At 39.0% G+C, this 24,685-nt stretch overlaps 2 protein-coding genes across 2 annotated transcripts; one reads left to right on the forward strand and one right to left on the reverse strand.

Moving 5' to 3' along the window:
* Positions 1 to 1,370: 1,370 nt before the first annotated feature.
* On the reverse strand, positions 1,371 to 9,265 carry LOC133449172 (uncharacterized). The gene is made up of 6 exons (XM_061728307.1): positions 9,212 to 9,265; positions 8,378 to 8,686; positions 7,942 to 8,224; positions 2,360 to 2,495; positions 1,992 to 2,123; positions 1,371 to 1,811 (listed from the first exon to the last, which is right to left on the reverse strand). The coding sequence occupies exons 2-6, from the start codon at positions 8,667 to 8,669 to the stop codon at positions 1,371 to 1,373; spliced, it is 1,284 nt and encodes a 427-aa protein (XP_061584291.1). The 5' UTR covers positions 8,670 to 8,686; positions 9,212 to 9,265.
* Positions 9,266 to 9,705: 440 nt separating this feature from the next.
* tmf1 (TATA element modulatory factor 1) lies at positions 9,706 to 22,601 on the forward strand. The gene is made up of 17 exons (XM_061727867.1): positions 9,706 to 10,253; positions 13,511 to 14,895; positions 15,652 to 15,755; positions 16,094 to 16,220; positions 16,714 to 16,819; positions 17,359 to 17,501; positions 17,711 to 17,877; positions 18,319 to 18,475; positions 19,176 to 19,268; positions 19,369 to 19,525; positions 19,627 to 19,819; positions 20,603 to 20,672; positions 20,754 to 20,846; positions 20,970 to 21,092; positions 21,227 to 21,385; positions 21,532 to 21,657; positions 21,816 to 22,601. Exons 1-17 carry the CDS (start codon positions 10,118 to 10,120, stop codon positions 21,954 to 21,956), a joined length of 3,480 nt encoding a protein of 1,159 aa, XP_061583851.1. The 5' UTR covers positions 9,706 to 10,117; the 3' UTR covers positions 21,957 to 22,601.
* The last annotated feature ends 2,084 nt before the right edge of the window (positions 22,602 to 24,685 follow it).

Raw genomic sequence — 24,685 nt, forward strand, 5'->3', positions numbered from 1 at the left:
TCCCGCAGGTCAAAATATGTAATAAACATTGTAGATTTTTAAAGCAATTAGATTATTTTATGTGTTTCTAACAACATATTTTAGTATAAGAGAACAATTGTGGCTAATTAGGGACTACAAGTCTTAATAACCAGGTTTCCTTTTAAAAGCTTGAATGTCACACTGAACGTGGCCTATAAGATCGAGAGCAGGCAGCAGACCAGGAGTGGCATCAGCTCCGCAGGCCTAGGATCACCTTCTCCCGTTTTAGAGAGGTGTGTTTTGTGAGGGGAGAGAGCTCTGCAGAGTCTCTTGCAGAATGAATAATCAAAGGAACAAGGCAGACTGCAGGAATGAGAAGAGCGGCAAGGGAGTACTGCCTAATGAAAAATGTCAACTACACACCCTGTTGCCCCGTCATCCACCCAGATGCCCCTTGGCTTGGTGCCTCGCCAGATGGCTTGGTTTTTGATCCATTCAAACAGCCACCATTTGGACTGGTTGAGATAAAGTGCCCTAATGTGAAGAACTATGTTGACTGTAAAAACCTTCAAATGCAGGATGGCACTTTGGCCCTCCGTGAAAGCCACTCCTACTACTGGCAGGTGCAGGGTCAACTGTGGATCACTGGCCTACAATGGTGTGACTTTGTGATTTGTGTTCAGGAAGACATGCTGGTGCAGCGTATCCAGGTTGATCCAGGTGAAAGCGGTCATCAGAGAGAGGGTGGACCAGTTTTACTTTAAAGTGTACATGCAGAAGTACTTGTCTGTCTCCAAAAGTTCTCACTGATCGATGGAAGATAATTCAGGTGGGGGCCTTTGTATGAAGAAAAATTGAAATTACCTGCAATAAACTTTTGTTATTGTTATGTTACACCATAATTGTTATATAAATAGGTGCTATGTATTTTGCAATAAACACAGAGGGAATTTTTGTTTTTTCAGATTTATTTGTAGGTGACAAAAATAATTAAATCATTCCATATACAATTTGTCTCATGGTGACTGTACAAAAGATGTTTTCATATTTTCACATTTTATATTTCATATACAATATTTTACAGTATGCATGGTTTGATTTCATACATTTTACTACAAGAGATAGCGATGGAGACAATGAATGAACAGTTGGCACTTTGACAAATTAAACCTCTCAAAATCAAATATATAACTTGTATTGCTACATAAACATGTATCATGGAATACATATGCCAAATCTACATCAGAGAATACAGTTCTTGTTGAAATTGTTATTGTTTATCACAGAGAGAGACAAATGGAACAGAATTGAGGGAGGTCAATTATCAGTTTAGCAAGCAGATCTGAGACAAGAATGTTGACCATTCAGTATACAAGTATCCAGAGAGACTGGCTCAGTGAGGTTAACAGTTATATGGCCCAAACCTTGACGGGTGGCTTGTTTTGATAGTTTGATAGGAGGCAGGCTACTGCAAAAAGCTGGTTGATACTACCACAAATGGTCAGAGGGATAATAGTGTCAAACAGTTTGTTCTCTTTGATGTGCTTAATTGTCCTCTCCACATGTATCCTTAACCGTGCAATGTCCTGAGTGACCAGCACTTCGCCATGAGACAGCTGTGACCCCTTAGTCAGAAAAGGTGGTCTGTAAACTTTGCAAGGCACTACGTCGTCAATTCCGAATCCCTTGTCCACCATTACAGCCATATCTTTATCCAAAAGAGGGATAATGCCAGATTGCCTGAACAATTCTTTGTCACTGACAGAACCAGAATACAGTGAGGAAACAAAAGTAACAGCACCATGTGGTGACACGCCAATCATTCCTTTCAGGGTAGTGTGGGATTTACACTGTGAAAACATCTCACTCCGTAAGAATAAAGATGAAGGCATCTGACATCTCAACTCTGTACAGTCAATAAGTACTTGGGTGTCAGAGTAATTGCAGAATACACTCGGCATCGTGGCTCTAATTGTGTCAGGAGACATCCATATCTCAACAGCACCCAATAAGGTGTACAAAAAATGTACCCAGGTTTTTATTATCCTGCTGACGGTGGACTGATGAATGCTGAAACGATCACCCAGATCTTTCTCATTCAGACCCAGCGACAGGTACACCAAGAACAGGAACAGTTCATCAATCATCGGAAGGCATCGGCTCTGGTGGGGGTTGAGGAGCAGGGGGAACAAGTCTTAGTATTAAAAACGATAATGAAATTAAATGAAATAATCATTGCATGATCATCATAAATGTATGTAAAGTGGGGTCCAAAAAGTCTGAGACCGCTTGTATGTGGTTTTAATTATATTGAATTAGATAGTAGTGTTCTTACGGATGCTGATTTATCAGCAAACTACTTTAAAGAGAAAAATGATTAAGTGTGAACTATGCCTACCGGTCGATGAGGTGGATCATTGTCAGGAGCTGCTGTTGTGCAGGAAGTGGATGAATGTGTACCAACACGCACGATTCTCCTTGTTGCAGGTTCAATCTGTATCCAAAATGCCTGTAGATGGTGGTAGCTGGCAAATCTAAAATAGTGAAAGAAAATTAATATACCTTTAAATCAAACCATAACCCAATATTGATAGTTGGAAAATGCATCATCACAAAGCTGAAAACAGGCTGTTTTTCTGAACTTGTTGACTTTTTAGAGATATTTTATAGGAGGTATTTTATGCCGTATTTATTGCCATCTTGAGTTTGGTTGCCATGGTTACTGTCATGTATTGTGGTTAACGGTAGCTGTTATTACCGACCGAGTGAGCAGCTGTGTCGGTCTCCATTTAAGTTCAATGAAACTTATATGAATGTAGAAAGACTAACTCTATTTTATTTTATTCCTTTATAGCTCTTACGGTGTGTTTGCAGTGTGTTTACATCCAAGGAATAAAAACATTGGGTGCGTTTACATGGGAAGTTTAATTCCTCTTTAATTCAATATTAAAATTCAATCTGATTTAAAATTACCATGTAAACACGTAATTCCGAATGAAAATGGACATTCCGAATTAAACTCAATTGCAAAGTAAGTGGCTGGTTTATTCCGATTTTAAATCCGAATAGAATAATTCTGCGATTGTGTATACACTCATTCCCCTTTAAATTAAATTTGGTCGTTCTGCGCTGCTCGTTCCCTTCCCCGTCTGTCTCCATGACACTTAGGGCCAATCCCAATTCTCCTTCACTCGCCCTTCTTTTCTCCACTCGCACTTCTTTTCTTCCCTAAGCCCTAAAAAAGAAGGGGGAGATTTTAGGGCACTTGAAATCTAGGGCACTTGGCCCAGGTGCCTGTCCCAATTCTCCCCCTACCCCTCGTTTCCATCCCTAGCCTGATCAGGAAGCTGAGAGCCAAAAGCTGTTTTAATTTCAGCTGTAGCTCTGTTAATATGGCACGTATATTCCATATAAAAAAATGTGCACAGAAATATTTACAAAAAAAAAAGTTTGCAGTGTATGTGCTGCTACTGCTGATGAGGTGTCCTGTCCACCATTTTCTCTAAAAGGTTTAGGAACCTGTCCATATGTTCTTCATATAGTTTTGTACTTGTGTGGTTTTACTCACTTGGAAATACTTTTAAATTGTCTAATAAAACTTGTTTCACAACAGTTTTCTCTTCTGGGGTTTGTCAAAGTAAGGTAATGTCTCAAATTATAAACTGTACAACAAGATCAATAGTAAAATAAGGATAGTGAGAGAATCCGCAGTAAAAAAGGCTTTATTTGCTATATTCAAATAACATTTTTAAAAAGAAAAAAAGTAAACATTGCACGCAGAACAAAGAAAGGTGCTGTTCCATATAAAAAAATTTGCACAGAAATATGTACAAAAAAAAAATTGCAGTGTATGTGCTGCTACTGCTGATGAGGTGTCTGGTCCACCATTTTCTCTAAAAGGTTCAGGAACCTGTCCATGTGTTCTTCATTCTTTTGACATCTTCTGTCTTCTTTGGCGGCCTCAGCTTGAAGGAAGTCCTGCATAGAGAGTTTCTTTTTTTGGGGGGATTGGGGGGAAAGTGGACCTGATGCCTGAAGCTTCCAGCTTCCTCTTCCAGCTGGTGAGGCAGAGCTTGAGGCCGATGTGCTGGCGTCTTCCAAAGTGTTCTGAGATAAAAAAAAGATGGATACACATGTTGATTACACACATGACTGGACTATCATACACACCCACAACATCATACCAGGTTCATTATCACTGTATAAATAAAAATTACCTCTGTGCTTTCCTCTGAATTTGTCAGAGAGGACACCGGTGAGGATGGAGGGTCGATTATGTTCTGAAAAGAAAATAACAGTTAGATCTTCAGGTACTGTAGTGTCGTATCACTCACAATCAGGAGGAACCACCGGTCGTAGCACAAGCTAGCTATAGGAAGAAGGACTGGGGAATAAGATTGTGCTTTTTTACTGCTAAACTTACCATGAGTATTTGCGAGGGATCTTCATTAGACGCCGACAAACATGGAGGCTGGATTGAAGGTCTGGACCCCAAAACCTCATGCATCTCTTTGTAGAAAGGCTATGAGGCTGACACACACACACACACACACACACACACACACACACACACACACACACACACACACACACACACACACACACACACACACACACACACACACAATTTACAGAAGATTATTAATAAATACTTTACATGGATTTTTTTTTGTTAAGCATCATCTCTTCAGCAGATAATATTAATTACCATAACCATTGCTTACCTTATATTTTCTTTAAGATTTTCCCATGTTTTGCCAACTTTTGCTGTGGTCACCTTTCCCTCCAGTTCCAGCTCTTTGATGAGTTTCCTGTAACAGAAAACAGTGATGAATAGTAGTTATACCATGGTTAAGGACCCCATCACAGATATTCTGCAAGCAGATAGCTAGATCACTCACTCCCACAGTGGTTTAGCAGCATATTTCTTCTTAGTAAAATTCTCCTCGTTGTTAGTCCTAAAGCTTATTAGGTGTCGGACCTGATCCGGAGTCTCTGGAGTGAAATGTGATTACTGCAATGCACAAACGTCCTCGTAAAAAAAAAAAAAACAAACAACAAAAAAAAAAAGTTTGAACTATGATAACAAGGCAGCAAGCGACGTTATTACTTCGTAACCCCCCCCCCAAATAACGTTGCTGCCTTATAGTAATGTGAAATATACAACAAATTTGTAGAAAACATGAGAGTTAACGAGTAGTTAACAGGACGTTGTTATCTACCCGACTCGTCATCAACAGCCACATATTATCTTACGTTAACTCAGAATCAGAATCAGCTTTATTGGCCAGGTTCTAACATTGTCCAACAAGTAATTTGACTCCGGTAATTTCACTCTTTGGTATTAAAAATAAACAATAAACAATGTGGTATTTCTATGTACTGTTCAAACTGTTAAAACATACAAAAGCACTGTGATTTTTTTAATTCCATGGGACATTATACTTACATTTGTGGGTTCAATATCCTCCTGCTCTTTGCAGTTCGCCATTTGACTCATGCTTGCTTGCTCAAAATCGAGACGAGTCTGTAAAGCATGTTTTCCTCGGTCGGCGAGCAGCCTACGGCGTAGCTTACGGAACCTACGGCGTAGCTTACGTAGCTTACGTAACCATATTCCGGCGCGATCTTAGCGAACAACGGACAAAAAAGGGATGATGTACATTCACTGAGTGAATATTATGAAAGTAAAATATCGGTTTGCGCCGAGAAATGTAATCAAAATGCATTTTTATGCAGAAACTAACTCAAAATATTGATTTTACTCCCAAAAAAAACAGAAATGTCCTCCATGTTTTTTTTTTTGATTCAGTCCCGCAAATGACGACGAAGAGCATTCTGGGAAATCTTCATACCCCCTCGCTCGCCAAGTCAGCATCTGAAATCCCTCGATTTGAAGGGGCTATTCTCAGCCCCTAGCCCTCGTTATGCCCCCTCCCCCTAGGTGAAAAGAGGAATTGGGACACCACTACCTTCACGGGAACGCGCAAAAGTTAGGGTTAGGGAAGAAAAGGAGGGCGAGGGGGAGTATTGGGACGCACCCTTATATTCCGCTCTGGGCTTGTTTTCGAAACAAAGTTTTAAGATGTCAGCACGCAGTAAACGGTGGTCAAGAGCAGAGACCATTTATTTAATAAATAGCTTGGAGGACCTGGAAATAATTAAAAGCACAGATGGCAGGAAACATAAAAATTGAAAGCTTTTCAAAGTTGTAGTGGCTAAGCGTTGTCCAAAGTGTTATGTCCAAAGTCCTTAAAAGAGTCCTACTAGGTCAACTGGGTTCCTATTTCGGTTTTACTGACAATCAGTTTGGGTTTAAGGCCAATCATGGGACTGATTTATGTATGTATGCTCTGAAAGAGGTTTTTGAAAAATATAGAAGCCAGAACTCCTCTGTTTTAGTAGGTTTTGTTGATGCGGCCCGAGCTTTTGACCGCGTAAATCACCAAAAGCTGTTTTTAAAACTGAAAGAAAGGGCTGTGTTTAGTAGCATTATCCGAATATTGGCATTTTGGTACGCTAACCAGAGTATGCAGGTCAGATGGGGAAATGGGGTGTCTGCCCATTTCTCTGTTGGCAATGGGGTCCGCCAGGGGGGGCTACTTTCGCCAGCCCTTTTCAATTTATATATGAATGATCTTTCCATGCAGTTAAATAACTGTAAGACTGGCTGTATGGTTAGGAACAATCGAGTAAACCATCTGATGTATGCAGATGATTTAGCTATACTTTCTCCCAGCAGTGCTGAGTTTCAACTGCTTCTGAATATCTGTACTGAATATGGTATAGCGTTCGATGTTAAGTATAATGCTAAAAAGAGTGTTGTAATGACCTTCCGGGGCGAGAGGGGATAAGGACCTTTCCATTCCTTCTTTCTTCCTGTCAGGACAAGTGCTTTCAGTGTGTAGCAAAGCAAAGTATCTTGGACATGTTATAACAGACCAAATGTCTGATGATGATGATCTGTATAGACAGCGTCGCATATTATATGCACAAGCAAATATGCTATGTAGGAAATTTCACTCATGCTCTAATGAAGTAAAGGAAAACCTGATTAGAGAATATTGTACACCTCTCTATACTGCCCCCCTGTGGGTCAAGTTCAAGAAGGAAAGCTTACACAAACTACAGGTTGCATATAATGATTGTATGAGAATTTTAATGAGAAAACCAGGGAGGAGCAGTGCAAGTGAATTGTTCTGTAACATGGGCATTGATTCTTTTCATGCATGAGTTGTTTGGATGAGTCTCAAAACTCTATTATCAAACTGCTGGCTAACCCCTGCTGGCTAACCCCTCAGTGCAACAAGATATCAGTCTCCGTTCTGGAGACACTGGTATGAGTGTCTCTTGTTGTAGCTGTTGTTTTTATGTATTTATGTTCTTTTAGTGTTTTTATGTGTCTGTTTGTTTTTTAATGGAGCTTGAAGTCTGCACAAATAAAGTTGATGATGATAATGATGATAAGCGGCTAAGTCTGTTTTTCTTCCGGTAGACGTAACTTCGGGTCCGCCCCCCTATCCAATCAGAACCCTTCACAACCCCCAGACCTTAAGTGGAATTGGATAAAGCCGGTCTAACGTGTTTTCCATGTAAACCTCAATTCAGAATTACTATTTCCATGTAAACTCGAAGGAAAATAGTTTAATTCTGAATTATTTAATTCGGAATAATTAATTCCGAATTAAAAAACATCATGTAACCATGGCCAGTGTGAACCATCAGTTTGAGAGTCAACCATCACTCAGTCGGGGATGCTACACATACTTTTACATAAGTAAGGTTTTGAATGCAGGTAGTGGAGTATTTTCACAGTGTGGTATTAGTGCTTTTACTGAATTAAAGGATCTGAATACTCTGCCCACTACTGTGTTTGTACTGTACACTTTCATAAATGAATGGATTGGTACACAATCTAGGTCTGTAAGAAAGCAATAAACACAGATGTGCAAGCTAAGTATCATCTGACATAATACATACCTGGTATAGAATCTGATGTCGTCATCCGATGCTGAAAACCTCTCCAAGCCAAACGACTGCTTCACAGTAACCCCAGCCAGCCTCTTTTGCAGCTCCTCTATCACCCGCTGCTGGACATCTATTTTTTCTGTATCCAATGCTGATTGTTCTGGTTTTTTATAGTAGTTATGGCACTGGAGCAACAGCTCAACATCCATCTCTTCCTCTTCAGTTGAGTCATCCTCTGGTCTTTGTCTTCTCTCCAAAACACTTGGTGTGACTGCCGGCAGAGAGTAGTAATTCACTGCATATACAGTGTTACGTTATTACAATGATGTCATTTCAAACTGGCAATATGGTTGCCATGCTTTAAACAGCAACCACTTTTGAAAGTTAGTGTCAAGTTAGGACTTTTATTATTTAGTAATTTATTACCATTTTAACATGATCCTCTTACCTTTGCCCCAGTCATTCCACACGAATCTGGAGGGCACTGCCCCTTTCTTAATCCTAGTTCGTCCACTGGCAGAGATGGTCTTATCCTCTGGTGAAAAGTGTTGACTACAGACGAAAGTGCTCCCACGTAGGATTTTGAAGTTGGGCCCTTCATCCCGTCTGATTGCCCTCACCCAACGGGCGCGTACCTCGGCATCAGCTGGAAAGTCGTGAAAACTCAAATAGGGGAAATTTTTTTTGTTATTTGAACAGCAAGGGGCACTGCAGTAGACGTGTCTCAATGACTGTGCCATGCTTGATGGATGTGCTGCTGTTGAGAGATGGACAGGAGAACAAGAGCAAAAATTATGAATTACATCAATTTAGTCTTATTAAGTATCTGTGAAGCTATTCCAAACAATATTATTGAAAGAGGTGAGTGAATACACAATAATACATAAGACTAAATATTTAACATGAAATGTAAATAAACTTTAGCACTGACAGTGGTGTGGTGTCTAGGTATGACAAAAAAATGACAGTATGGAAGAGTGGAAATAACGTTACACTTATTATTTCAGTGGCTTTTTTGTCTGATAAGTGGGCAGCCTACACTGTAAACTGACAGAATAAGAGGTGGTATAATCCCTAGCCACGTATACTCTCCACTACACCACTGGCTAGCAGCTACGGTGTTGCAGCTTGTTTTTAGCCTGCAGGCTAACAAGCTTAGTTAGCTTAGTTAGTACGGTTACTTTCCCTCGTATCTAGCGCAGTTACAGAACGATAATGATCGCTAACGGTACCAAGGACCATGGTAAAAACGTAACGTTAAATATTATAGTCTCAATCTTACCTTCAGAAATTACATGTATTGTTGAGCGCTGTCTGATGTTCCCGCTTTCTCCCGTCAAAATGGCTCCAACAGGAAGTTGGGATATCCTGCTTTGCGCAGAAACGGAAGTTGTCTGACGTCATGCACATACACGAGTGTCTTTTTTTAATTTATTTTTTTATTGAGAAGAAGTTATATACAAAGAACATCAGAAAAGTGCTCCAATATATATGTAACAAAAAAAATAAATATAAAATTCCAGTGAAATTAACAGAAGTAGGGAGAATGGCACATAAACGAGTGAATAAATAAAAATGTGAAAAAGAAAAGAAAAGTAAATGAAAAAATAAATAAATAAAATGTAAATACAGTATTCATATTTAAAAAAACGTATATATCGATGGATGTTATACTTTGTTTGGTGTCAATTAGTTTTTTTGAACTCAAGTAGAAACCTTTACTGCGCGTGTCCGTGTCTGGCCCGCCCTCGTCGTGACGTCACAGTGCTACGTGTACAGGAAGGCTAGCTGCGCTACAAGTTAGAGCGACCAAAACAAACGATGACAGCCGAGCAGAGAAGACGAAAACAGCTCGGATTAACCCGGGAATTGTTTTGATTTAAACATTTTGTCAGAGTTTTGACATTGTGCCAGCAATACATGATTTTTGCGCGACTAAACTCGACCGAGCAGCACATTTTATCCACTAGTTTCTGAGCTCGGAAGCATCAGCGCTTCCCATGTTGGCTAGCGTTAACTCACAGCCCTGCTAACTAGCTCTGCAGGAGCGAGCTGGCAACAACTGGTTTAGACAGAACACGAGTCAAAACATCGATTAAGGGGAAATGCAAGAGTTTATTTGGTAAAGGCTGAACGCGTTCAGGCTGAGCGTGAGCGTTTCTGTGGTGGTTGTTGCTCCACAGCCAGGATGAGCTGGTTCAACGCCTCCCACCTGTCCAGCTTCGCCAAACAAGCCCTGACTACAGCCCAGAAGTCCATAGACCGGGTTCTGGACATCAAGGAGGAGGACCAATGGGGGGACACGGTTGTAATGCCATACAACGGTAAGGAATCATTTTACCTACATCAGATGACCCATATTAGTCCAGGGGCCAGAGCCCAACATTTCACTTGTCAGTACCACTCAAGGTGACAAAACTTACTTATGATTTTTGAAAAGATCCATGTCTATAGATGGTATGTTGGTACGATAACCCTTCCTGAGTGGCAGCTGTATCATAGTTATCAGCTCATGAAGTTACCCACCCCCTTCAGAAAATTACATTTTAGATGCTGGTGCATATCCTGGTTTAGACTCATTTACAGGATATCTGTCAATGTTTCACAATATTGTCTTTGGTATCATTTTAAAGGAGACCTTTTAAACATTCATTCAAGCTAAGATGTGAATCTTTCTGACCAACATCGAGGTCACTGCAGCTCTTTAAACTATAAACAACACACATTTTTACATAATTTTCGCCTAAATGATATACTATCTCTACTATCTTTTAGTCCTGTGTCATCTAGGAACAACAGAGACACAAAATACAAAAACTGGGATACTCACAGAAACATAAGGATTCGGGAAATGTATAACATACCCAATTTAGAATCATCAATTAACCTGAAGGGGGTTTTAACTTCATGAGCTGATAACTATGATACAGCTGCCACTCAGGAAGGGTTATCTTATCAAAATATCGTCTACAGACATGGATCTTTTCAAAAATCATAAGTAAGTTTGGTCACCGTGAGTGGTACTGATATCTGGTCTGCCCCATGGACTATATGTGCATATATGAATTATTACAGACTCAAAAGGTTCCATATAAAATACTTAAAAATTACAGGTCACACATTAAAATGCATGCAAACATCTGTTCCAATGTTTCCATAGTCCAGATGTGTACCTTGTATCACTCTGTTTGATGTTAGTGAGTGCAGTTATTAGAAAACTTTCTGAGTCATGGAGTCGACACACATTTAAACATAAAATTCCTCAGCAGAGCATGGAAGGTGGGGACATAACACTTAAATAAAGTGCTTGCAAGCACTTGGAAGCTTAAGGAGGATCCTGAACGCATCATTATATGCTACCTGCAACTTCTTTAGCTTGGCTTTGGTGGTATAATTACACCAAAGGTTGGGTGCAATAATACAGTGTTTATTTTGTATTTATTTATTTTTATCCTTATTTTCTTACACTGGTCAGTAGCTTGTATTGTTACAATGTTTTTTATTGTCTTGTTTGTTGTTGTTTTTTTTATTTTCATTTTGTCCTATATGCAGTATGTATCCCTATGTATGTAGGTACTAGTGTGTGTGTGTGTGTGTGTGTGTGTGTGTGTGTGTGTGTGTGTGTGTGTGTGTGTGTGTACGTGTGTGTGTGTGTGTGTAATTATTGTGTATAGGCAATATTATGTTTGCATAATACGTTGCACACATTGCATATATTAGTTAGTCATATTTAAGGAGAGGGGGTGAGAGTTTATGCGTTTTACTTCTTCTCACTCCCTTTCGAATATGTACTCACTGTGTATGTACTAACTGTATGTTATGTCTCATGTTAAGACGATTGTCTTCTTTCTTTCTTTTTTTAATATGATTCATATTCGAAATAAACACTACTACTACTACTACTACTAAAGGTGAGCTGTGTAAAGAGGTGTACAATAGGCTCTGAATAGATTTACTTTAAGATCAGCGGTGCACATATGGAATCTGTGGGGAGCATATTGGCCTGAGCATCGAGCTTACAGCACTGACGCTGGATGTCATCATCATCACATAGATCCTCATTTATGATGTGACCCCAATACCGTACTCTCTTAACAACATCTAAGGGGCGGTCAGACAGTAAGAATGGGGGAAACTTTTGTTTCTGATCCCCCTTAGCTTTAACAATCAGAATAACACTCTTCTTAGGGTTAAACACAATGTCATACTGGACTCCATAGCTAGAGCACACTTTAAGCAGTTGCTGTAGCCCAGCACTGTATGGAGACATGATGACCAGGTCATCCGCATATATGAGGTGATTAATAACACTATCACCTATCATACATCCGGTCTTGCCCGGCAAGCTTCATAGAAAGATTATCCATGTAAATATTGAAGAGGACAGGTGACAAAATGCCACCCTGTCTCACCCCATTAGTTACATGGAAAGGTGCAGATTAGGCATGGGACGATATGAAAATTTCATATCACAATATTAGTGGACAAAAATGTCACCATTACGATATTATCACGATATTAGCGTGTCGCTTATAACATTCTTAAAATGCAAGGAAAAACACTAACCGTGGATCCACTGGTTCCTTCAGAACATTTATTCTCAAATCATTCTCAACACAGTGACACTTGAGGTAGAGAACAAATAGTGTACTGTAAATGTTATGCATTACAAAGTGTAAACTATAGTACCGGTACTTATTTGAATTTTCTTTTTTTGTAAGAAAATACTTCCCTGAGAGTCGAAAGAAATAAGTGACAAATAGAAATAAAGTGACAAAGTAGAGCCAAATGCACACTGATTGTATTACTCTCTGAAACTTTAACAGTGGCTGGCTGCCTGCTACTTACTACGGCTCTTAGTACGGAAAAATAATAAAATAAAGGCACTGCTCTGTAGTATACAAAAAAAAAGCTGCATGGCCAACACAAAGATTGAGTGAAAATAAAGTGCCACAGTAGTCAAATGCACACGGATTGGACTACTCTCTGAAAAAATATTAAATAAATAATAAATAATATTATTAAAATACATGAAAAAAAATAACACTGGCTTCTACCTGGCTGGTAGCCTTGTGTGACCAAAAAAATAAATAAATAAATTAAAAAAAAAAAAAAATTGGCGATAATTACAGTACCCCACGATAACGTTATCGCGGCCGTTTTTTTCTATCGCGGTATACGATAATATCGTATATCGCCCCATGCCTAGTGCAGATACTGTATACTACTGCCCCATCTGACTTTCATGGTCTGTTGTGTGTACCAGAACAGCTGGATCCTTATCAGGTAAAGTGGGACACCACGCTCTTGCAGTTTGGAAAACAGTTTACCATGGTTGACCCTATCAAATGCTTTTGACGCATCTAGGAAGCACGTAAACATGGTGGAATTCTGCCGTCTGTATTTACTAATAATCTCTTTTAATGCATATACACACTGATCTGTCCCAAGCTCTAACACTTAAGAAATTATGCTAGCTAGAGCAATAGGCCTGTAGTTATATATGCTGGAGATTATCATATATAAACACCAAGCGCTATAATAGACGATATTAAGTTTCAGTTGTTCTGTTTTTTGACAGACGTTTCATTACCCGAGAAGCTTTCATTAAGTGGAGGATGGGGGATGACTCAGTGGGAGGCACCTGTTGAAGAAAAGACCACCACCACTCCTCCCTCCTCAGGGGCCATCACTACTCCTGTCACTCGTACCGTTGTGGATGAATCTGAAAACTTTTTCAGTACATTTCTACCACCGGGAGATGCAAAAGCTGTCAACAAAACACATGTTGTGTCTGTGCCCCCTACTAAGTCTCAAAGACAACCTCAAGAGAAAGACAAGGAAAGCCAAGAAGCTGTGGTTCAGGCCCTAAAAACTGAGAGTGAGAATACTGTGTCTTTTCATCAGTCTGTTGAGACAGAGAAAGTCACTGAGAGGAACCTGGAGGAGCCCGAGTCATCACCAGCACCACTGTGTGCAGACACTATCCTTCAGCCAGTTTCTCCAACTTCTTCTTCCGCTGATGTCAATTGTATCCTTGACAGTAAAACAAGTGACGTAAAAACAGACGTCAGTTCAATGGTTTCCGTGGAAACAAAAACAGAGCCCTCAGACTCTGTGTCGGAGCACCAGATGGAACAGTTTACATCAAATACATCTGAAGCTAAGAGCAATATTCCTGCAGATTCTTCAACCTCCACATCCTCCAAAGAAGCTCTCCCAGATCATAAAGATTTAAAGGTGGAAGACCGTCAAAGTGATACACCTTCTCCTCCAGTCAGCGCTTTCTCCTCAGGAACCTCTACTACTAGTGACATTGAAGTGCTTGACCATGAGAGTGTGTTGAGTGAAAGCTCAGCCAGCTCCAGACAAGAAACTGGGGAGAACAAAACTGGGCTCCACTTAATGCAGGGATCCTTCCAGCTTCTCACTGCCTCTACCTGTGGAGATTTTACCCAACTAGAAGACTACCCTAAACTTACTGAAAGCTGTGGTTCCTCCTCGGATGCATTTGAGCGAATCGATTCATTTAGCATGCAGTCGCTGGATAGCCAGAGTGTCAGTGAGGTTAATTCAGATGATGAGATCCCTGGCAATAGGACGCTAGCGTCTGTCACTGCACGTCCTGCTTCTTTAGCAATGTCATGTCAGAAGCAGGAAGATGGAGTAGTGGATAAAGAGTTTGAGGGGGATGAGGGGGGTGAGGGTGAGGGTGAGGGTGAGGGTGAGGGTGAGGAGGAGAGATGTCCTGAGAGGACAAGGGATCAGTCACTGGATGAGATGGAGGAAAGCGGGCGAAGTGCGACACCGGTGAATAGTGAGCAGCCTGAAGACTTGACAGAACTAGGAAGTGAGGCTAATTTTACAGAGTTTGTTTCCACCTCCAAAGCTGAAGAACAGATCACTCCTCCAATCACAGCAGAGATGAAGAGCGTTTCCACCGTTCAGATATTGGAACTTCAAAAGGTAAAAGCTGATTTCAATTTTGTTTTGTAGCATCAAGTATGATTCTTTTAATGTGTGTTTCTCATGTGTTTACATTTGAGAAACATGCTGTTAAGTGCATGACTTTTCAAGACATTGTTTTTCTGCAAAATACAAGTTCAAAAAGTTAATGTAGCTTTTTTAATCCTGATGAGTGCACAAGAACTTATTGTTAAACTTTAAAATACATCATTGGCTCTACATAATTTTTTCAATACTTTGGTGAACACTCAGTATCAGAAGAATGCAAAGGACAAATGAGACATATTTATGAAATTATGGGAGGTAATGGCAATGAAGAAGTCTGATACTGTATTTCTGTGGTAAACACAAAGTGAGATTAATACATATGAAATTATTTTTAATGTACTTTTAAGATGTGGGTATTTTTAATTTAGAATGCAAATAAATGAGTAATAATTAGGTTTGCTTCACTGATGAAATATATTATCTCAGGATGTTTAGCAAATTCCCTTAAGCTTGGTTTAATATGGGTAATATTTAGAGGTTTCTGGATAACACATTTCAAACTTTTAATATATTCAGCTTTAAAAGCAAGTACTTATTAATTTTCCTTAGGATGACTCAGTGCCTTAGTTAGACACATATTTACACCAAAAGGTATTTGTTATATATCTTATTCATCATATAGAATATCTAACCATGTGTTCCTTTTTTTGATGTAATATTTGTTTTGAATGTTCCATTCATCCATAAAATATTGTGAATATGTTACAGGTCATTGATGATTTGTCAAATCGCCTTGAGAAGAGAGAGTCTCAGCTGTTGGCACTTAGTAAAGACAAGGCCAAGTTGGAGGAGGATTGTGACAATTTCAAAGAGTATGTGCCACACATATCTGGATGACAAAATGACAATATATATGTGTGTGTTTGTGTGTGTGTGAAAATAGTTGTTAATTGCAGCCCTATTTGGTTCACAAAAGACACTATAGTTAGTACATTGTTTAAAGAAAAGCTTAATAGAACTGCTCTTGTTGCTATGCATCAAAGAATTTCAAACAAGACATTGCTCTCATAAAACTACTGTATAAACACAGCAAACTTTCAGTAGATGGAAGAAACCCCTCAGCACACAATACTATGAAAATATCACTGACATTTGCTCTCTTTTTTTTTTTTTTTTTTCTAATCTGATATTTTGACTGTTCATCCCTCAGTGAAGTGTTAAACCTGAAGGAAGAGAACTCGATTGTTCAGTCCCTAAAAGATGAGTTCACACAGCGTATAGCTGATGCAGAGAGAAAGGCTCAACTGGCCTGCAAAGAGAGAGACATTGCCAAGAAGGTAACTTGGATATTGATTATATTATTACCGTCAGATGATTAGCCCTTTTCGCACTGCTTGTTCAAGACAACATTAATATGCCTTTGTTTTGCACTGGCTTCTTGTTTGTAGTTGCAGAGGCAGAAATGAGGGTCAACATTGATTTGTCCATGAAATCTCTCTGACCCAGTAAATTATTTCTCTGATCCAGGAAATTAGTCACCAAGCATAATATAAAAGATGTGATGGTGCAGGTGTACCACACCACTGTTAAGAATGGACCCTGTTGTCATTCAGCGATTTAGTTATACTATGTGAGCCCACACATTGTTTAGTTTGTATGATGAGAACAGCAATGACTCATTGTTTTGTGCCTATATGGCATGACTGCTGTATGAAAAGGGCTAATGACATTTTTTGAGCACTCCATAGGCTTTTTAACTCAGTTTCCATCTGACCTACATTCATCTGAATGGAGAAGTTTGTGTCAAAATTTGTATTTTCTCTTCCACAGGAAATAAAGGGCCTACGAGAAGAGCTTTCTACAAGACTAAATACCAGTGATACAATAGAGATGATCAGAGAGAAGGAGGAGCAGATCAGAGGTCTACTGGAAGAGGGTGAGTCCTGCATAAAAGAAGACTCTTCTTCAAGGCTCTCTCTCTAACCAGATTACAAATTTGCTTTCATGCTGGAAATTCAGTTTCCTCTCATAGCAGTTGAGATGTTTCATCAGCCTGCTCACAGTAACATTTATTGAAAATCAAATATCTTACTCATCTGTAAAAAACATACTGGCTAAATCATTGCAACAGAAATTAAAAGTAAAGGTTTTGTCTTATTCTTGAAAATGGAGTTGGAACTAGCAAATTATAGATTCATTGCAGAACAGTGACATCTATTCCAAGAATCATTAATGCAACATATTTGAAGTATTGGACTGTTTGGAAATTTAAAAAATATATATATTTTAGTTTAACCTTTATTAAACCAGGTAAGTCAATTGAGAACAGCTTCTCTTTTACAATGACGACCTGGGCAAGAGGCAGCGCAAAGAGTCAAACCCATACAATCACAGTGAAACAAACAATCAAATACGATATATAAAAAACACACAACACATAAAAAAATATTATACTTATTTATTTCCCTCACTTAGGTGAAAAACTGTCCAAGCAGCAACTCCAGCATAGCAACATTATCAAGAAGCTACGTGTGAAAGAGAAGGAAAGTGACACAAAGATCATAAAACAACTGAAAAAAATCAAGGAGCAAGAAAACGACCTCACGCAACTGCAGCAGGTCAGTATTGAGTGTCAAACATAAAAATTGTTTGGCAGAGAGTTCTTATTGTGTCAAAGTTAAAGGAACTTCTGCTTTTTTCTGTAAAAACAGTGTAAAAGTGCACTTTTACACTTAAACCATTTAATTAATCTATTATCCTTTTATCCAGTTGTTCTACTTCTGAATCATGTCTGTTATAATCCTTCTTGGCTGTTATGTGCTTTTAGGTTCTAGATGGGAAGGAAGAGTTGGAGAAACAGCATAGAGAGAACATCAGGAAGCTGAATGCTGTGGTAGAACAGCAAGAAAAAGAGCTGACCAGGTTGCAGATGGATTCAGACGAGCTGCAGGAAAAAAATAGGAGCCTCCAGGTCGCCCTTGACAACTCTTATAAGTAAATATCATCAGCTATTGACATTAAAGGCTTAAGATCTGAGCTCCTAAAGTCAACTCAGTCTTTCAGCTCATGCAGTGTTGTATATGTCAACATTTGAATTTACTTCAGCACTTGAACTGCTTTTCGTTAAAAAGAAAAAAAGAATTGTGTAGAAAAATGTTCCATTCATTAATCTAAAGGCCTCTCTCTTAACTGCACCACTTGGTGTCCTGAATAAGCATGTTGAAAGCCTTGACAGTCTAGCTGTTTCAATGTACATTTACTTCTCAATTTTGTGCTAGTTATAAAAATGAAAACTGTAATTTTTAATACCCAATAGCTGTTTCATTCACATTCATTGTATTGTCAGAGCTGGAAAACAACATGTATATGTGAGTATATTCAGTGCAGTCTTATCACAATGTGTGTCATGGTCCTTCCTTGTGTCTCTGTTGTCAGGGAGCTGGCAGAACTTCACAAGGTGAACGCCAGCAGAGCCAGTGAAGTTGAAGAGGCAGCTCTGAGCAGGGAAATACAAGCCAAGGAGCGGCTGAGCCTGGCTCTTGAGAAGGCCCAGGAGGAGGCCAGATTGCAGCAGGAGGCACTGGCCAACCAGGTAACTTAGCCCAATGTAATCAGTGACACATTTACTAGTTTAAATGAATTGCAATTCTTAACTTGTACATTAATTATACTTAGCACAACCTCAGGTGTGTCCCAGAAGCCGAGCAACTCCAAGCCCTGCTGGTTTGGTTGGATTTATTTCAAATGTCATTTTGAGATCATGACACCCCTGTTGTATTTTGCTTGTTTTAAAGATAATACTCAGTTTAAAATTCCAAAAACGGTGGCTATTCCTCAGTATGTATTTTCCTTTATCCTTGTGAAAAGGATAGGTGGTGTCAAGTACAATGTGCTTTTTAAAATATAAATTAACATCTCATCATATGTGGTTAAACTCTTGTCTGAAAGCTTCAGACATGTTTACTTGTGGACTCCTTAGGTTAATATAATATTGATGAATGAGTCAGTCCCCTTGTGTTTATTTTGAAAATCGACGATGCCATTCTTGTGCAAGTTTCATCTGCTCTGTGTAATGTGACACTTTTCAGCCGCTGATAGACACCAAAATAGACATTGGCACTTATTTTTGTAGACCAGAAAAGAGAGTTGCTTCTGAAAAGCACTGACTTAATGCAGTAGCTACAATTCTGGATAGCTGCTGGGGCAAAGCTGGACAGGACCCAGCGTTGAACCTACATCTACCTACTGGACAATACATCACATCATCAAGATTTCTCCATTACCTTACACAGGTGGCTGACCTAAGGCTTGCTCTGCAGAGGGCTGAGCTACAGCAGGCAAGGAAAGAAGATTATTTGAGGGAAGAGATCAGTGAGCTACAGCAGGTAACAAAATGCTTGACGTATCAAATTGAGGCTTTTATTAGAAGCAATGGTAACCATAATTCTGATGGGGTTTATTTAATACATTTTTCATGTTTTTCAGAGACTGCAAGAGGCAGAGAATAGGAATCAGGAGCTCAGCCAGAGTGTCACATCAGCTACACGGCCATTACTGCGACAAATTGAAAACTTGCAGGCAACATTGGGTGGACAGACAGCATCCTGGGAAAACCTTGAGAAGAACATCTCTGACAGGCTGGGTAAGAATTGGGAGCTGAACTGTATTTAAAGCTTATGAAACCATCCCGGACATACTGAAGTGTGCAAACAATTTAGATAATTTTGGGCTCACTCTCGACAGTGGATGCGCAGGCACAGCTCGCCGTTGCTGTGGAAAAGGAAAGATCAACTGCAGAAGAACTGATATCCATCAAGCCCCAGCTGGTCTCTCTAGAATCCCAGAGTTCCTTGCTCCGCCAGGAAAAAGCCAGGCTCCTGGCACAACTGGAGACCGAGAAAAACAAGAAAGAAAAACTGGAGGATGAAAGCAGCAGGTAATCTGGAGTCTACGAGGTTGAGTGATTATGTACAACCACCCATCAGTCACTTATCATAACATTGGTGTTGATGCAGTTGTCTTTATGCAAGTGGGATATGGATGGAATTCATTAACTTTGTCTTGTTCTCAGTGGTTTAAATTTTGGTTTTCAGGATTGCATATAATTTCAATAATGTTATAAGTCTGTGAACTTGTAAATGAGACTGTTTGGAAATATAATTTAGTCACAGTACTTCTGACTGATAATTTATGCACAATATTTTCCATTGATTATAAGTTGGAGAAAAAATGTTTCAGCAACATGATGAAATACTGCTTTTGTTTTTGCACAATTGTTTTTCACAGATTTTATGTGATAATGTTGCAATACAGTGTGAGGAAAAAAAACCACTTGCTGTCGCAGAAAAAAATTGGTGGGGCCAAGATATAGTTTTATTATTTAAATTTATAATTCAAAGGATAGAACTTGCAAAGTTGTTCAGGAAACTTCACTTGGGTGAGAAACTCTTTGCTATGGTAATGCTTCCTGCATGGTCTCTATTTTACAACAAACCCATTTGTGAATCCAGGAGCTACAGGCAGCAGACACTCTCTTATTAGAGAAGCAGTCATGTGTCACAAAGTAACCTTTATGAGAAGGCTGTGTCCTGTAACTTGGCCAGTGACGCAGTGGATAATTTGTCTGACTACGGATCAGAAGACTGATTTTCAGAAATGTATTTCTCATATTTAAGTTATTAATTAATTTTGATCATTATTGCCTCTCATCTTGATGTAGGGGCCATGCTGAGTTGGCAAATCTGCGAGGAGAACATAATCGCTTGCTGGAGGAAGCCAAAAAAGAAAAGGTAACATGATACTTTTTCTCATATGTTTTATGATCCTTTATGAATCATTTTCTCAGGTGCATGTTCTTCCTGCTCTTGCAGCTCTTGCTGATCAACCAGCTAGAGATGGAGAAGATGAAGGTGGAGCAAGAGAAGAAAAAATGCTACTTGGCACAAGAAGCTCTAAAGGAAAAGGTTTTAGATTTTTTGGGATACATTTTAGAATTTATCAATGCCAAATTTGATCTTGTTTTTTATTATTATTATTATTTCTGTTTCATTAAATCTAACTTGTTTGTTTTATTTTCTCTTCATAAGGACCGGAAGGCAGTGAGCCACTTTGTTGGAGAACCCCCAGCATCTTCCACACCCTCCCTGTCCCGTTCCAGCTCCATCAGTGGAGTGGACACCTCTGGTTTCCACACGTCTCTTCTTTCCCAGGTGCAACCTTCTTTCCTTATAGCACTAGTCAGAATTCAGATCTTACTATTTTATAATTGGTAAAGTTTTGACTGAGAAAACTATTGTGTGCATGATTTGATGTGTGTAGTTTAGCATGTTTTAATCTTCCACAGGACGACTGTTTAGATAACCCACTGGGAGTGATGACCATGTCTGTGTCAGTGAGTGGGACAAACCTGTACGAGGCCGCCAGATTGTCTGGGGGTTCCAGTATCGTTGAGAACCTCCAGTCTCAACTCAAACTGAGAGAAGGAGAAATAGCGCAGCTACAGGTAGAGTGCTATAACACCTGAAGGTGAAGCTCATCTTGGTGCTTGCTGACAAGACCCAAGATTGCCTTTAGTAGTTTGAGATACATGCTGTATATGTCAGAAGTTTTATGCTGATATATTTATTTTTTTTATTTCTGTCTTTATAGCTTGAGATAACCAATTTGGAGAGGAGTCGTTCTGTGATGGCAGAAGAGCTGGTTCGACTCACAAATCAAAATGATGAGATGGAGGAATCAGTAAAGGACATTCCTAAGCTGACAATTCAGCTCAAGGTACAGAGACTTGCAGCATAAAGAAAGTGATGATGTAATGTTATCTTTAAAAGAAAAAATGTTACATAATTCGTCGTTTGTCTATTCTGACTGACAGTTAAATGACTAAGTTGAACTAGAGTAAATGTTGCTGAGATTCATGCTGCTCTGCATTTCAGGATCTGGAGCAGAGGCATAACACCATTTTGCAGATGTATGGAGAAAAGGCTGAGGAGGCAGAGGAACTGAGACTCGATCTTGAAGATGTCAAGAATATGTATAAAACTCAGATTGATGAATTGTTGCAGAACCAGAAATAAACACTCACTGTTTTATTTCTGGGGCATAAGTAAGTTGATCATGACTGCTGCAAATGTCTTCATACAAACATATAGAGCAAAGAAGTAAAAACACTAATTTTCATTCAATCATTATATAAAATATTTAAGAGGGAATGTTGATATGCAAATCATAATGCACATCACAGAATGAATGTGAAAGCTAGTCATACATTCATGCATCCATCTGGGATTGTTGGGGCTTTAGACATGATTGAATCTTTGATAGTCTGTATGCATATAGTGTTTTAACTATATAACATGGTGAAAATTCTTTTTTTTTGTTTTGTTTTCCACTGCACTATTAAAACTCATCCATTATTTCTTTCATGCATATTCAGAAGGATTTAACGATTATACATATATTTAAAAAAGAAAAAAAAACTATTGTACATAGAAGTGTATGTATCACTCTTAACACCGTACAAATCACAAAATGTGGTGTGGACCCCAGAGCAGAAGAAGAGATTTTATACTGTATACATATGTAAATCAATAAAAAGTTATTTGTGTTTCAGAAAAAGTCACTTAATTTAAATGGTATAAAATCCTATGTGAAGTTAGCATTTTATTTGCTTTCAATGCTAGACCAAATTGGAAATAAATTCTAAGAACTGAGTAAATTAATACTTTTGTCTAATGTTTTTATAAAAGTGAAATACATTTATTACAAATGATGTATATTTAGAACTTGCATAGCCTATAACTGAGTGGAACGAGACATTAATGCATGAAGTAACTAAGCTTGATCCTACTGGAAACTGACTGTTAGTCCAGCTGAGGAAAAGCCTTGCTCTAAATGTGTTTCATGACTTGAAATCAGTCTGTTTAGAAAGAACATCATGGATATTGTACATGTGGACACATTTGTTGGTACTCTTCCATTTAGAAAGAAAAGCCCACAATGGTCACTGAAATAACTTGAAACTGACAGAAGTAATTATAATTAACTGAAAATTCAGTTTTCAGACATTGCTTCTGAATTGCAGTTCATAAGAATCATTAAAAAAAAACTAATCTGGCCTGGACAAAAAAATGTTCTGACCCTCAGCTTAATATTTTGTTGCACAGCCTTTTTGAGGTAATCAGTTCTATTAAGTGATTTTTGTTACCCAATCAGACTTCTGCCCCTACAAGCAACTATTTTGGCTCACTGGGTGGCACATTTTGCTCCAGAATGCCTTGATAGTCTTGAGATTTGCAGTTTGCACCCTGCATTTCTACCCTGCACAGATTCAGAGCACACTGTCTCAGACATGGCAAAGCAGCCCCAAATAACCAAACATCCATGTTTCACAGTAGTTCTAGTCATTTTTTTCTTTTTAATGTTTCATTTTTGTATCTATGAACATAGAACCGATGTGACTTGCCAAAAAGCTCCAGTCATGTCTCATTTGTCCAAAATACATTCTCTCTTTTCTTTATGATTTACTTTTAACAGCTTGGTCGTTCCCTTTGGCTCGGACAGTGACGGATGGCGCAATGTACTTTTACTTTGGAATTTGGTTTGAATCTGTTTGAAAGTTATGGGCTCTTGGGTTACCATTCGTATTTTCCATCTCTGTAATTTGTAATATGGGGTTTCCATGTGGCCATGTGGCTTTTGGGACTGTGCTCTCCTGGACCAAGATCTTTGATGTTGTTCCTGGGATCTGCTGGAGCAGCTCTCCCAGCTTGGAGGAAACACAGCTCCAAGTGCTCCAGCTTCTATCGGCACCACTGCTGCCTTCACCTTCCAGATCTTCTCTATCTCCTTGTCCAATCCATCTTCCTTTTTTCTTGATATTGCTGTCACTTTGGATTGCCACATCCTGGGCCCATCCCTACCGAATTGGGGCCCTGAGTGAAATGTTATTTGTAGGCCCCCCCGCCCCTCACCCTCACAACTTTCTCCATCCCAAATGTATCATAGGTACAAAATGGCTGTATAACAAGCCATTTAACTTGACAACCTACTTATATCAATAATAACAAATGTACTGTATGAATAGATACAGTAGTTTGACTGTATGAGTCAAATAACAGTTTTAAAAATTCAACCTGAAATAAATAAATATTGAATAAAAAACTTAAAAGTGAAATAAATACACAAATCCGAGTCACAAATAGCCATCAATTACTCATAAAAAAATAACTTCCACCTCCTCAATGCCCCACGAAAAACTGAAAATAGGTCTAGCATGTCTGAAAGCAGAACTAAACATGCGCCTTTTACAGGTCCACACGTCTCTATTTTCTGGATGCGAAGGGATCAATGAGGCCGAACACTTCTTAACAATATAAATTGATATACAATTATAGCCAATATATATTGGCTATAGTTCTATAGCTTATATACGACCAACGAGTCATTTGACTACTATTTTTCAACAGGTTACAAGGCATTCAATAAATGTTAATCAGGGCCGCTGGAAAAACACAATTCTCCATTCTAGACAGAGACTGGAGAGAGAGATTCCTATCTAATAAGTGTCAGGTCAGGGGTTTGTGCTACAAAGTTTTATTTCAACAACATACCCACCTTCAAGTGAAGCATGAGTTTCCTTTTGTTTTGCTTTTCTTTTTCTCTTGCTCACTCCTGATTCGTGATGTCTTTTGGACATGTTGAAATCTCACCTTTTGTAGCTATGCAACAGGCTGCTTGCACACAGAGCCGGATGAAATAAATGGACTACACTAGGCAGACTGTGATTTTTGGGCCCCCCTCCATC

The sequence above is a fragment of the Cololabis saira genome, chromosome 8 (genome assembly GCF_033807715.1).
Source record: "Cololabis saira isolate AMF1-May2022 chromosome 8, fColSai1.1, whole genome shotgun sequence".
Taxonomy (NCBI): Eukaryota; Metazoa; Chordata; class Actinopteri; order Beloniformes; family Belonidae; genus Cololabis; species Cololabis saira.

What these genes read in the sequence shown, in the direction of transcription:
- LOC133449172 (XM_061728307.1), bottom strand. Translation starts at nt 8,669, where the DNA reads ATGGCACAGTCATTGAGACACGTCTACTGCAGTGCCCCTTGCTGTTCA. An exon ending in GTGGAATGACTGGGGCAAAG is followed by an intron (nt 8,225 to 8,377) that starts GTAAGAGGATCA and finishes CTGTATATGCAG; the next exon opens with TGAATTACTACTCTCTGCCG. An exon ending in ATGATCCACCTCATCGACCG is followed by an intron (nt 2,124 to 2,359) that starts GTAGGCATAGTT and finishes AACCCCCACCAG; the next exon opens with AGCCGATGCCTTCCGATGAT.
- tmf1 (XM_061727867.1), top strand. Translation starts at nt 10,118, where the DNA reads ATGAGCTGGTTCAACGCCTCCCACCTGTCCAGCTTCGCCAAACAAGCC. An exon ending in AGATCAGTGAGCTACAGCAG is followed by an intron (nt 19,269 to 19,368) that starts GTAACAAAATGC and finishes CATGTTTTTCAG; the next exon opens with AGACTGCAAGAGGCAGAGAA. An exon ending in GAACATCTCTGACAGGCTGG is followed by an intron (nt 19,526 to 19,626) that starts GTAAGAATTGGG and finishes CACTCTCGACAG; the next exon opens with TGGATGCGCAGGCACAGCTC.